We start from the raw sequence: 12,864 nt of genomic DNA, 5'->3' as shown, positions 1-12,864 counted from the left end.
AGAGAAATTATGAATCTCATACGATAAATTTTACAGGTTTGACGCGTTACCACCTTTGGTTGTAAAGGTCAATCCGAATCTGAATGTGATTTTGACAAAGCATGCCCGACGGTGTATGTTGGTTGTTATCGATCAGTCAAACCAACACCTCCTACCGTAGTTACGCAGGTTGTTAGCACAAGCATGTTCTACAGTTGTGATTTGATAAAGTATCAGTATTTTTTTTTAATCGATCTGAGTTTTACGCGTTTTGATCATGCAGGAGACGATGTCAAATGAGCATGCTATGCACTTCCCTTTGATTGGGAGTGCAATGCTGTTGTCACTGTTTTTGCTCTTCAAGTTTTTGTCAAAAGATTTGGTTAATGCTGTACTCACGTGTTACTTCTTTGTACTTGGGATCTTAGCACTTTCGTAAGTTTTTTTCCCTTTTTCTTATTTTTATTAAGGTTATTGATATACTAATCCGAAATTGTCTTTGTCTAACTTTTTTATTTTGTTTTGAACAGTGCAACATTATAGAAAATATGATTATGGGAGTTGAGAGTTTCTAGACAACGTAAGGAGGAGTTGAGAGTTTCTAGACAACGTAAGGAGACATAGGTGGAAGTAGGAAATGGATTAGATGTGCGTGTTCAACCTCATTTTCGATCTTATTAATGCGCCACCTGCTGGATTTCTTAGGAGTTGTGAGCGTATTAGGCAGGAAATTCCCCTTTCTCCTGTCTTGTTCCTCTGTGTGGTCGAAGTTTTGGGAAAATTGAGTAGTAAATCTATTGATCTTGAGTTCAGCGGGGTCTTCGGATTGGGCAGGATTCAATGCTTGTTTCCGATCTTTGGTGAGGAGATATTGTGGTTCTTTGTTGATTTGAGGCAGTCTCTATGCTCAAGATTAATGGCGAAGAGTGAAGTTTTTGGTGTAGGTAACAGAGGTTGTAGGGGAAATAGGTAGTTGTGTTGGGAGTCTACCCTCATCACTGTAGCCGGAAAGCATACATTGTATCGGGAACTGGAGCCGTGTCAATTGCAACATTTTTTGACTCAACAACTGGTGGAACCACTACTTACGAGGGATATTTTCACATCACATCACTTAGGGGTTCGTTTCTTCTCCATGAGAGTGGAGAGCTCAGAAGAACAAGTGGATTGAATATCACATTAGCTGGACTTGATGATCGCAGTTTCAGTGGTTGTGTGTCCGGAGATCTTATGGCTGCATCGTCTGTCCAAGTCTCGCTTTCATGTTACAGTCACGAAGAACAGATTAACACGACGAGCCATTTAGAGCCTTCTTCTTCACCAAACTTAAGCATCAGCGCACACAAAAATAACATTGCACTACAAGATATGCCATAAGATAGATGTACTTGTTGCATCCTCTACAAGATACAAGGCATGACTTCATTTGTTGCTTCTTCAGCCCGAGTATAGAACTCATTTTGTTTCATTCAACATTTATTTTGTATCGACCGATCAAATCACTTTATGTAGTTGTGTGTTTCTTTTTATAATAGATTGAGGTTATGGCCGACCTATACCTGCATTAAAATCTTGGATATACTTTTCCTTGCCTAACCTCTTCTACAATATTCATAAATTAATGAATGACTAAGAGAAGGAACAAAATATGAGATTACATGATCATTTTCTAGGGAACCTAGCCGATCATTTTGTATCTACGTTAGCTTAGTGCAAAACCTCAGTGTTACAACTGACGTAATCAGGGCAGAGAGATTGGGCCTGAATAATATTGTTGTCTATTTTAGGCGTTCTTACCTTTTTGATTGGCCCATGTGTTAATATATAATGGTATTTAAGTAATGCATGACCCATTGCACCCCTTAATTATTGGATATTAGTATTTGCCCGTGTAGTATTTGGCCGTGCAGTACGGCATACGCGCACCTTCGGCGCTCCCGATGCACATCCGCCCCCTGATAAGACACAAATACGCACGCCTTTGGCCCCCCGACGCACATCCGTCCCTGATACGGCACAGATACACGCGCTTATGGCGCCCCCAACGTGCATCCGCCCCTTGTACCCCCGGTACGGCACATATACACATCTTCGGCTTCAGTCATGGTCAATTGTATGTGGCGCTCTTATACCCTAGGCAGCGCCGAAGGTGCGTCGGGGTCTTCAGTGCCGTATGGCACGGGCAAACCCTAGTATACTCACAAATATATGTTTTTTATGTTACCAATAATTGACCCGATACTAGTTTTTGTTCTAAGGTAGGTTAGTGCAAAACTACAAAATGTAGACGTTATCATCCATGAGCCATCCCTATATTAAGTGATTTCATCAGGACAAATAACTTTAGTTGTTTTGTTTTCTGTAACTGTCTGCATGTGTGTTTTGAATATTAAGATAGAGAAGGAAGTTGAGGCTTGGAGATGTCAATTAATGGAATCTATCTTTTTCCGAAAAAAGAATACTCAACCAGTCTACAACTGCAAACCAAAAAAGACAAAACTTTCCTTGCTTCAATTCCTCACCATTTCTTTTTTTAATATGGTCCACGGTCCACCCAATGAGATAACCATCTTTTGACTTGGAGAGAACCCTCCTATACTAGTATGTAAGTCCAACGCTATATCTAGAGTCATACCTCAAGATATACTCACTTCAAGATATACTCACTTCTTAAGTGCATCTCCAATGGGGAGTGTAAACTGTAAAGAGTGGAAATTTTACACCCGTAGGTAATAGAGTATCAGTTGATAGAGAGGGTGGAGAATTCTCCCTCTCGCTATAAGCTAATAAAAAGCCCGGAAGACACTCGAACAAACGTCTGGGTAAAAACAAATTCGGACGTCACTTGGAGTGTCGTCCCTATCTATTTCTAAAGTCACAATTTAAAATTTTTAAACTCGGACGTCACTTGACGTCGTCCCACTTTAATTTAAAGAAGGACGTCTCTGAGTTTAAAATTGAACTTTTTTACATTTTTTCATTGGGAACAATAGAGAGTGGATATTTATGGACTCTACAATAATTTACAATTAGAGTAGTAAAATCCTAATGGCACCTAGGTGGCGCCTATGTGAAGGTGTAATTTTACACTCCTTATTGGAGATGCCCTAAGAGCAAGTCCAATGGGGGACTATATGGGCTACTAAAGGTAAATATATCACTCCAACCACAAAAATATCATTCCAATAGGGCTACTAAAAGGGTCTTAAATTTGGAAGTAGTAAAAAACTCAGCTAAAGTTAAGACTTTCGCTAGCAGCTGCTATAATAAGTTTGGGATACGGACGACATAGTTTCTGCTGTCTGTGTGTTAAATTTCGACGGACGGCAGAAACTGCGCTATCCGTCCAAAAAAATTTCAACTTAAGTTACAAAATAATGGATGGACGGCAGAAACTTTGCCACCCGTCTCATTTATCACTTCAAAACAGAAAATGCGATTGGATTGGTTTTTTTATTTTTGGGTGCCAAATTTGGCTGGACAAGCTAAAAGGCCTATGTGGCGCCTTTTAGCAACCCAGTTTAGCAGCCTCCATTGGACTTGCTCTAAAGTCTCCCTCTGTGTTAAGGGAGGTGATAAGGTAACGGTTAAAAGTAGTGTCTAGTTTTGGAGATAGGACTATAGGAGTTAGCTGAGTACTAACATAGTTTAGCGCATTTTTCAGTCCACGGAAACTCCTTGCTGACTTGATCAAGCTAGGTGCACTATATAGATCTCAGTTCGAGTCTCCTTAGATGACACCAGGTTACTGAAGATGCTTACTTAGCAAGAGGGGTGGGGTGCCTACCCTCTGGACTTCCAGCACCAGGGGTTCATGTCCCACCTAGTGTTGCCAGCTAAAAAACTTACAATGCGATAAAAGATGGAAGCACTGAGATATATCATAAATTCATACTACATTCAGCATGTGAAGACTAACCTGACGACGAAATGCTATCCGTGCCATTCTTTGCTAGGCCCAGCATGAGTATCTTGTCCTTGAATCCTTGATCAGTGCTACAGATAAATCATTTTTCAATGAAGACCATAAAGCAACCATCATTTTCTCAAGAAAAATACAAAAGGGAGAAAAAGCAGAGAAAACAATATCTATATATTTTAGTCACCCTTTGGCCTTTAAATTATTGTGTTTCAACCTCCCTTTATACTGGACACACCTAGTACCACAAGCATACTGCTACGGTGCTACTTGGATTCGGAAAAAAAAATGGCAAACCAAAAATCCATAGAACCGGCTAATGACGCTTTTGATGATGACGGGCATCAGAAAAGAACCGGTAAGTTTTTTATGTAGTTATTCTTTTATGTATACAGTTTGTGAGGGAATTAGTCTTGATATGGCAAGTAAATATGTAATCTGCAGGAACCTTATGGACATGTATTGCTCATGTAATTACTGCCGTTATTGGGTCTGGGGTTCTTTCTCTTGCATGGAGCACAGCACAGTTAGGATGGATTGCAGCACCTATTTGTATGCTTGGTTTTGCCATTGTCACTTATGTCTCTGCATCCCTCCTAGCAGATTGTTACAGGTCTCCTCATCCTGTAACTGGAACAAGAAATTACACATACATGGATGCTGTTAGAGTCAACTTAGGTGCTATATCTCTACATGATTTATCTTAGTACTCTGTATTCTGTAGCCAGTAGCTTCTTGTTCCCTTGGTAATTTAGTTCGATGGTAGCTCAGGTGCTAAGCGGACATGGGTGTGTGGGTTCCTTCAATACTTGAGCATGTTTGGAACTGGTGTTGCTTATGTAATCACTACTTCAACTTGTTTGAGGTATATCTCCTCATAACATGTGCGTTCGTTATTTTTCAAGTAATTATGTCCAGCATTAAATTACTAGAGTACTTAAATTTCATGAAATGGACCTGTAATTTGAATAAGATCGAACTGGATAGAAATTTATCCTTCTTAACTAATTACATATGTTTTCCTCTAAATGTAGTGCAATTGAAAGATCCAACTGTTTTCACAAAGAAGGCCATGAGGCTCCATGTGCATATGGACATAACTTTTATATGCTGTTGTTTGGAGCTGTTCAAATTTTCTTATCTCAGATACCCAACTTACATGACATGGAATGGCTCTCAATTGTCGCAGCAATCATGTCCTTCTCCTACTCCTCTATTGGATTCGCACTTGGCCTTGCCAAAGTAATTGGTATTGTTTCAGCATTAACTTTGTTGATTGTGAGTAGTCCAATGGGATACATGGTCGTTGTTGTCATCCTAACCGTAATTCCATATGAATGGAGTTTGCCACATTAATTCTCTTTTTCCGGCCGTTCTTTTCTATGATTTGCCATCTCACCTATTAAGTTAAACATCTTATTCCAATTAAACTTCCTTCCACTCACAGGAAATGGATGGATTAAGGGGAGCCTTGGAGGAGTTCTGACAGCCACTAGAGCTCAAAAGGTGTGGATAGTCTCGCAAGCTCTTGGAGACATAGCTTTTGCCTACCCATACTCCTTGATTCTTATTGAGATACAGGTGATGTGTGCATGCCTTTGAACAATTCGAGCGTCTTCAAACAATTATTTATGGCAATTTCGTTCATAAGCTGAACCATATAAATATAAACATTTGAAAATGAAGGATACTCTCAAGTCACCACCTTCGGAAAACCAGACCATGAAGAAGGGATCAAGGATTGCAATATTCATTACCACTTTCTTCTACCTCTGCTGTGGAAGCTTTGGGTATGCAGCATTTGGGAACCAGACACCGGGAAACCTTTTGACCGGTTTTGGATTCTTTGAACCATACTGGCTTGTTGACTTTGCGAATGCATGCATTGTTCTCCATCTTGTTGGTGGATATCAGGTAAGAGCATCTTTAGCAGTGATATCAACCTAGCATCAAACACCAAATTCTCAACTTTAGGAGAACTACATGTTGATGAAAACACCAAAAAAACACCAAACCAAACACCAAATCGACTAATATTTGGTTCCAGGTTTGGTGCTGTATCAAATCACTCACGCGGTTTTGCCAAATCCGCGCGGTTTTGCCAACACCGCGTAGGCTTGGGCTTATATGGCGCGGTGAAAACCGCGCTAGAGATTGGAAAAGAAAAAAAAGAAAAAAGTTTATGTGCGATACATGGCGCGGTTTTCTCAAAACCGCGTGGTCTTGAGCCTGTTAGTTGGGCTTTAGTGGCGCGGTTTTGCCAAAACCGCGTAGACTATATGGCGTGGTTTTGGCAAAACCGCGTAGTTGCTTGGTGTTTTTTTGGTTGCTCTCCTAAAGATACTCTAATATCTAAATAAGTTGCAATTGTTCCATGATTAAAAGTTCTGACTTCCCTGAATCAAAAGAGATTGCGCATTTTCAGTTTCGAAGTTCCAAAGAATCGAATACAAATTCACCAATATGTTGGCCTTGTAGTACTTATAATTGGATCATTCCATGTCCTAAAATATTCAATATAATGTCTCTGTTTTTCGTTATGTAGGTATACAGTCAGCCAGTTTTCGCATTTCTTGAAGGATGGTTAGCAAAGAAGTACCCCAACAATTTCTTCATCAATAAATCCTACAGCATCCCAATCCCTGTTTTGCGAGCTTTTAGAGTGAATCTTTTAAGCCTGTGCTTAAGAACGGCTTATGTTGTATCAACAACAGGAATTGCAATGCTGTTCCCTTATTTCAACCAAGTCTTGGGAGTACTGGGTGCTTTGAACTTTTGGCCCTTGGCTATATATTTTCCAGTAGAGATGTACTTTGTGCAAGGGAAAGTTGGTGCTTGGACAAGAAAGTGGATTATTCTTCGTACATTTAGCATTGTATGCCTGATGGTGTCATTGCTTGCGCTGATCGGATCAATTCAAGGACTTATAACAGCCAAGTTGAGCTAATAATAAGCAATCGTCATGGGATGAGCTTAATTATACAAGAAAAAAAGTATCTTTTAAAACTTTCAAGTTCTTGTATCCATAGGAATTGAACTAATTAATAAGCTCATATATGTCATTTTATCACTGCCACACTGCCCATGTATCAAATTTAGTTCATTTTTTGGATATGAATCTCACTCATCCTTCTTCATAAGTTCGGTTGAACCACTTGAACCTGCACAAGAATAACCAGGACTTTCTGATTGGTGAGTGGTGACGGGCTTCATAATCGCTCTATTAAGAGTGGCACGTGTTGTATGCAGATAAAAGAAAACAATAGAAGACAAGGACAGAATAACAGGTAATAACCAAGGCGCGGATTAGGCTGTCCTTAAGGAAAGATTTCGCCCTTCCAATGGTGCGTAAAGGCAACAATGGCGCCTTCCTCACAGGATTCAATGGTTAACAGCCAGCCTAACTTTGCACTAGAATAGACTACCCTCTAGAACAAAGAATATAACTCTCTCAAGGGCCGACAGAAGAAGAGAAGAGAAGAAGATTGAAGCAATCAAAGACTTATCCGTTTAGGTGTAGGTAAGAGAAGGGTGTATCACGACTTCAACTTCTTTTCAGTTGGTGTGTATGGAGGCAAAGACGACTCGTCTTCTCTCTCAATATAGAAGCAGCAGAAGAAGATCAGATACACGAAGTTCTCTCTTACGTGTCTCTCTCTCTCTCTACGTTCGGATTGATTCTCTAATGAACACAGTGTGTTTATATAGAGGTATGATCGAATCATAGATGGAGAAGGACACCTCTCTAATTCGGGTTTCACAAAACCAAATCAAAGTAGAACTCTCAAGCGATGAGAATCCAACCTGTCAGAAGTGGAACTCCACCAAACTAGTTCAAAAAAAAAAGTTTAGGCTATTGATAATCCACTACCCACTAGACTAACAGCCCAAGCCCACGACCACGACCCATTACCCACTCAAGGCGGGGCGGGCGCTGCAAGGTGTGGCTTTGGGTGAGTCCTCCCTCCTAACACAAAAGCCTTTGTACCCTAAGGGCACGCCCTTATGCTAGAGGTTCACCTCAAATACCTCACTAGCTAGTGGTGGTTCATCAATGTGGGACTAAACAACACACAAGTATTTGAAATACACATGAAGATTCCAACAATCCCCCACTATTTCAAAATACTTATAGTCCCCCACTATTTTGGAATAGGATATTACAAAAGAAATGGGTTAACGAAATGCCAGAGAGAATCGAAAAAACAATGCATAAGATAATCGGTGCTTTTCGGCTTGAACTACCATAGGGTAACATGTCTTATAATACGCGGAAAGTGGTGGATTAAAAAATCTTTGAACCAACATTCCCTTGTAGTAAAATAGAGGACATGCACCCACATTGCTCTTTCATTATATGCCTCGCTCAAGGGTGTTGCTTTTTTGGCCCTCAAGGCTACCTCGTGTTAAGTGAATGCTCTAGAGTATTTGCCTCAATACCCATAAGAACCGAACCCAGTTCTACATTCACGTAGGTGGATATCCATCAAGTGTACATAGCAGCTTAAAATACACTATCTCATAAAAATAAGGACTATGGATTCCATTAAGAGTAAAATAACTCATCCCTTTTCTCATTGCTATTCAAGTTATACAAAGTATACAAAAATGCTATCTAGTCATAGGGTGGGGCGCCTCAAAGAAAGACAATAGCATACCGAGCGACGAGGTGACTTGTTTTTCCCTTTGAACCTAATTCATGGGATCTCCAATCACATAGGTGGGGTTGCCGCCTGTCGCCCCTCTATCTAAGGCAAAAGTCCCATCCCCTCGACGTATCAACCACTTGTCTCCCCGTTAAGTGGTTTTGTCGAGGATCGGCCAAATTTAACTCGACCTCACATAATCTAGAGCCACAACTCCAGATTCCAAAGAAATGCTTTATAGACTGTAGTCTCGCATTTAATATGCCCGCTTTTCCCATTATACAATTTGCTCTTTGCCTTTGCTATTGCGACCGACAAATACAACAATGCATAGGTACAAATTGAGGCGGTTTTGTACCAATAGGAAGATCCGCCAAGAGGTTTCTAAGCCACTCACCAAGACTTGCTTTATCTAAAGCAATAAGCTCTGACTCCATGGTTGAACGAGCTATCAAGGTCCGCTTAGAAGATTTCCAAGCGATCGCACCTCCACCTAGGGTGAAAATATAACCACTAGTGGACTTGATATCATGAGAATCGATATCCGGTTTGCATCACAATAACCCTCTATCACGGGTGGAGTTTGTCTAAACCTTATGCCGTAATTCATTATTCCTCTCAAGTACTTGGCTAATCTCTAACGACTCCAATGTTCCCGACTAGGACAATGAGTGTATCCGCTTAGCCTCGCTAACTGCATAAGCAATGTCGTCTAGTGCAATTCATCAAGTACATGAGACTACCAATAATTTGGGCATATCTAGATCGAAGTACACCATGTTGAGCATTTTTCTGAAATTCACTATTTGCCTCATAAGGTGTCGATTAATGTGCTTACTATCATAAAAGTTAAACTTCTTCAAAAACTTCTCAACATAATGCTCTTTGTGAAAGCGTGATAGCCATCATCAACGTTTTCGATGATTTTGATTCCAAGAATCACATCGCCTTCTCCCAAATCCTTCATTTCAAATTGGGAGGATAAAACATCTTGGTGTTTCTCACAACATCAAGGCTAGGACTCATGATTAACATGTCATCCACATATAGACAGATAATCACATATGTATTCACATCAAAAGATTTAAAGTAAATACATTTATCAAAGATCATTTATGTGATATCCATTAGACATCATGACAACGTCAAACTTTTCATGCCATTGTTTTGGCTTTGTTTCAACCCATATAAAGACTTAACTAACTTGCATACCTTATGCTCATTCCCCGGTACTATCAGACCTCTCAGGGCATGCATCATATATATTTCTTCATCAAGATCACCATTCAAAAATGCAGTTTTTACATCCATTTGATGAATAAATAAATTATGAATAGCAGCTAGAGCCATTAGAACTCTTATAGAAGAAATCCTAGTTACAGGAGCATAAGTATCAAAATAGTCAATGCCTTTTTTCTGGGAGAATCCCTTGACTACAAGTCTAGCCTTGTATTTCTCAATGGAACCATCTAGTTTCAATTTCTTTTTGAAGATCCACTTGTAACGTATAGGTTTCGCCCCAGGAGGTAGATCAACTATCTCCCATGTGTGATTAGCTATAATCGAATCTAGCTCTGAGTGTATAGCATCCTTCCAGAAAGGTGCATCTCGAGAACTGATTGCCTCATTATACGTCATAGGATCATCATCAAGAAGAAATGTGTAAAAGTCATCACCAAAATTGGTGGATTTCCTGTCTCTTTTACTCTTCCGAATTTCTTGTTCAGAAAATTCGGGGATCTCGTTGATTGTTGTTTACTAGGAGCTACCAACCTCTCAATGCCAATTTTCAAAGGAAACAAATTCTCAAAGAAATCAGCATTTTTACTCTCTATAATAGTGTTAGCATCGACAAGGTTATTATCGATTTTACTACTAAAAATCTATATGCAAAGACTATTATGAGCATAACCAATGAACATACAATCAACAAATTCTAGGTCCCATTTTTTCTTTTTTAGGTTCGTTCACAAGAACCTTAGCAAGACACCCCCACATTTTTAAGTATGTCGGGTAGGTATATGACCTTTCCATAACTCATATGGTGTCTTATTCCCTGTTTTCTTGTTGGGTATCCTATTCTCAGATATGGTAAGCAGATAGGATTGCTTCCCCACAAGTTCAGTGGAAGCTCTTAACTTACAAGCATAGCATTCATCATCTCTTTTAGTGTTCTGTTTTTTTTCCGTTCGGCTACTCCATTAGACTCGGGGAGAGTATGGTGGAGTAGTCTCATGAATAATGCCATTCTTGTCACAAAAGTCCCGAAGGGGTTAGACTCATATTCTCCACCCCTATCAGATCGAAGTCTCTTAATCTTACAGTTAAGCTGGTTTTCAACTTCAGCTTTGTACTTGAGAAACATCTCACCTGCCTCATGCTTGTGTCTAAGTAAATATACCATGGTGTACCTAGAGAAGTCATCTATGAATGTAATATAATAAAACTTCCCCCCTCTAGACATGGTACTTCTGAATTCACCCAAATCTGTATGAATAAGAGTTAGTAATCCAGTTTTATCTCTAGACACAGTTCTGCAGGGTTTCTTCGTGGCTTTAGTCTCAGCACATATCTCACATTTATCATTAGAAAAATCAGAAATATTAGACAATAAACCACATGCTTTCATCCTTTTCATATACTGAACATTCACATGTCCTAGTCTACCATGCCATATATTAAAAGAGTCAAGCAAATAAGCGTATGATTCATTCTTATTAATAATAATGTTGTCAAGTACATTCAACATGAAAAGACCACTGTTATTACAATAACCTTTACCAACAAAACCCTCATTCTTTGTCAGAACAAACTTGTCACTCTCAAAAGTCACCTTGACGCCAGCTTTTCCCAAGAGGGACAGAAATCAGATTCGAATTTAATCTCGTGAACATGAAGAACATTACTAAGTGAAAGGGTTTTCCCCGGTTAACTTCGAAGAACCTTGCCCTGCCCCTCAACAGAAAGACCTCGAGTCACCCATATAGACCTTTTCATCTTTCACTAGTATGTAATCTGAGAAGGCTTCAACATCACCACAGACGTATGGTGGCACTTGAATCTAGTACCCAGTTCCTCTTCCCAGTGGCTATGAACACTTGTGACACGACAGCAGCAACAATATCATCTCCCTCAACTAGATTAGCATTGGGAGGATCATCAGTGTCTTTCTTGTGTCGGCACTGAAAAGCCCTATGTCCAGGTTTACCACAAACATAACAATTTCCATTGCCAGTACCACTCCTTTTAAAAGAAGTGCCTTTGACCTTGAAATTCTTATTTTTGTTGGACTTCTGCTTCTTAGAGGTTTTGTTAGATTTGCTGGGATTACCTTCAACGATATTGGCTTTAGAATGAAATTCCTTAGACAACACCTCATCCCGAAGTCTTGTTCTTTTTCCTCTATGTGAATGTGAATGATCACATCCTCAAGAGTCATCGCTTGCGCTTTATGCTTCATACTATTTTTATAGTGTTTCCAAGACTCGGGGAGTTTCTCAATCAAACATCCAAAGAACAAAGGATTCGGGTAAATTAATACCCTCGGTTTTCAAATCATTAATCAAAGACATGAAAATCATGGATTTGAGACGTTACATCTCTATCCTCTCTCATATGGAACTTTAGAAAATTCCCAATAGCATATTTTCGAAAGTACCAAAGATCCTCTATTATGTATTTTTGTTCAAACTCTCCCATATATCATGTGCATTCTTATTTGAACAATAAATATCAAAAATCTCATTCGACAAGGTACTCAAAATAGCATGACGACATACCTTATTCCCATTGAGCTAAAGCAGCCTTGATTTCTTTCAAATCATTAGAACCTCCACTGTGTCAGATTAGTGAGATACTTTGCATAGTTGAGTACATCTAGGGCCGTGGTACACCCTTTCTCTCCATCTCTTGAAGTGTGAACCGTTGAAGGATTCAATCTTTGACACATTAGGTAAATTGCGAGCATTCAAGTAGAGGTGCAAAGATCTCTCATAGACGGTTACTTCCATGACTCGCAATTAGTTTCTTTGATCGGGCGTGGTGTCAACAGTGTAGACATCTTGATCTTTCCTTAAGATTGTTGTATGCGATAAAAGAAAACAATAGAAGACAAGGACAGAATAATGTAATAACCAAGGCGCGGATTAGGTTGTCCTTAAGGAAAGATTTCGCCCTTCCAATGGTGCGTAAAGGCAACAAGCATGCGTCTTCCTCACCGAGGATTCAATGGTTAACAAAGCAGCCTAACTTTGCACTAGAATAGACTACCCTCTAGAACAACAATATAACTCTCTCTGGCTACCGACAGAAGAAAGAAGA

At 39.6% G+C, this 12,864-nt stretch overlaps 1 protein-coding gene and 1 long non-coding RNA gene across 2 annotated transcripts; both read left to right on the top strand.

The window, feature by feature from the left end:
• The first annotated feature begins 44 nt into the window (after positions 1-44).
• LOC147517125 (uncharacterized) lies at positions 45-1,533 on the top strand. The gene is made up of 3 exons (XR_015211352.1): positions 45-156; positions 263-414; positions 510-1,533. It is a non-coding gene; the product is annotated as an uncharacterized LOC147517125 (long non-coding RNA).
• Positions 1,534-3,726: 2,193 nt separating this feature from the next.
• Positions 3,727-6,974, top strand: LOC147517124 (putative amino acid permease 7). The gene is made up of 7 exons (XM_086589511.1): positions 3,727-4,256; positions 4,343-4,576; positions 4,670-4,763; positions 4,933-5,147; positions 5,346-5,479; positions 5,585-5,812; positions 6,444-6,974. Exons 1-7 carry the CDS (start codon positions 4,187-4,189, stop codon positions 6,843-6,845), a joined length of 1,377 nt encoding a protein of 458 aa, XP_086445637.1. The 5' UTR covers positions 3,727-4,186; the 3' UTR covers positions 6,846-6,974.
• Positions 6,975-12,864: the final 5,890 nt, after the last annotated feature.

Source organism: Coptis chinensis, chromosome 2 (assembly GCF_015680905.1).
Source record: "Coptis chinensis isolate HL-2020 chromosome 2, ASM1568090v1, whole genome shotgun sequence".
Lineage (NCBI taxonomy): Eukaryota > Viridiplantae > Streptophyta > Magnoliopsida > Ranunculales > Ranunculaceae > Coptis > Coptis chinensis.
This window is presented reverse-complemented; position numbering and strand designations above follow the sequence as displayed.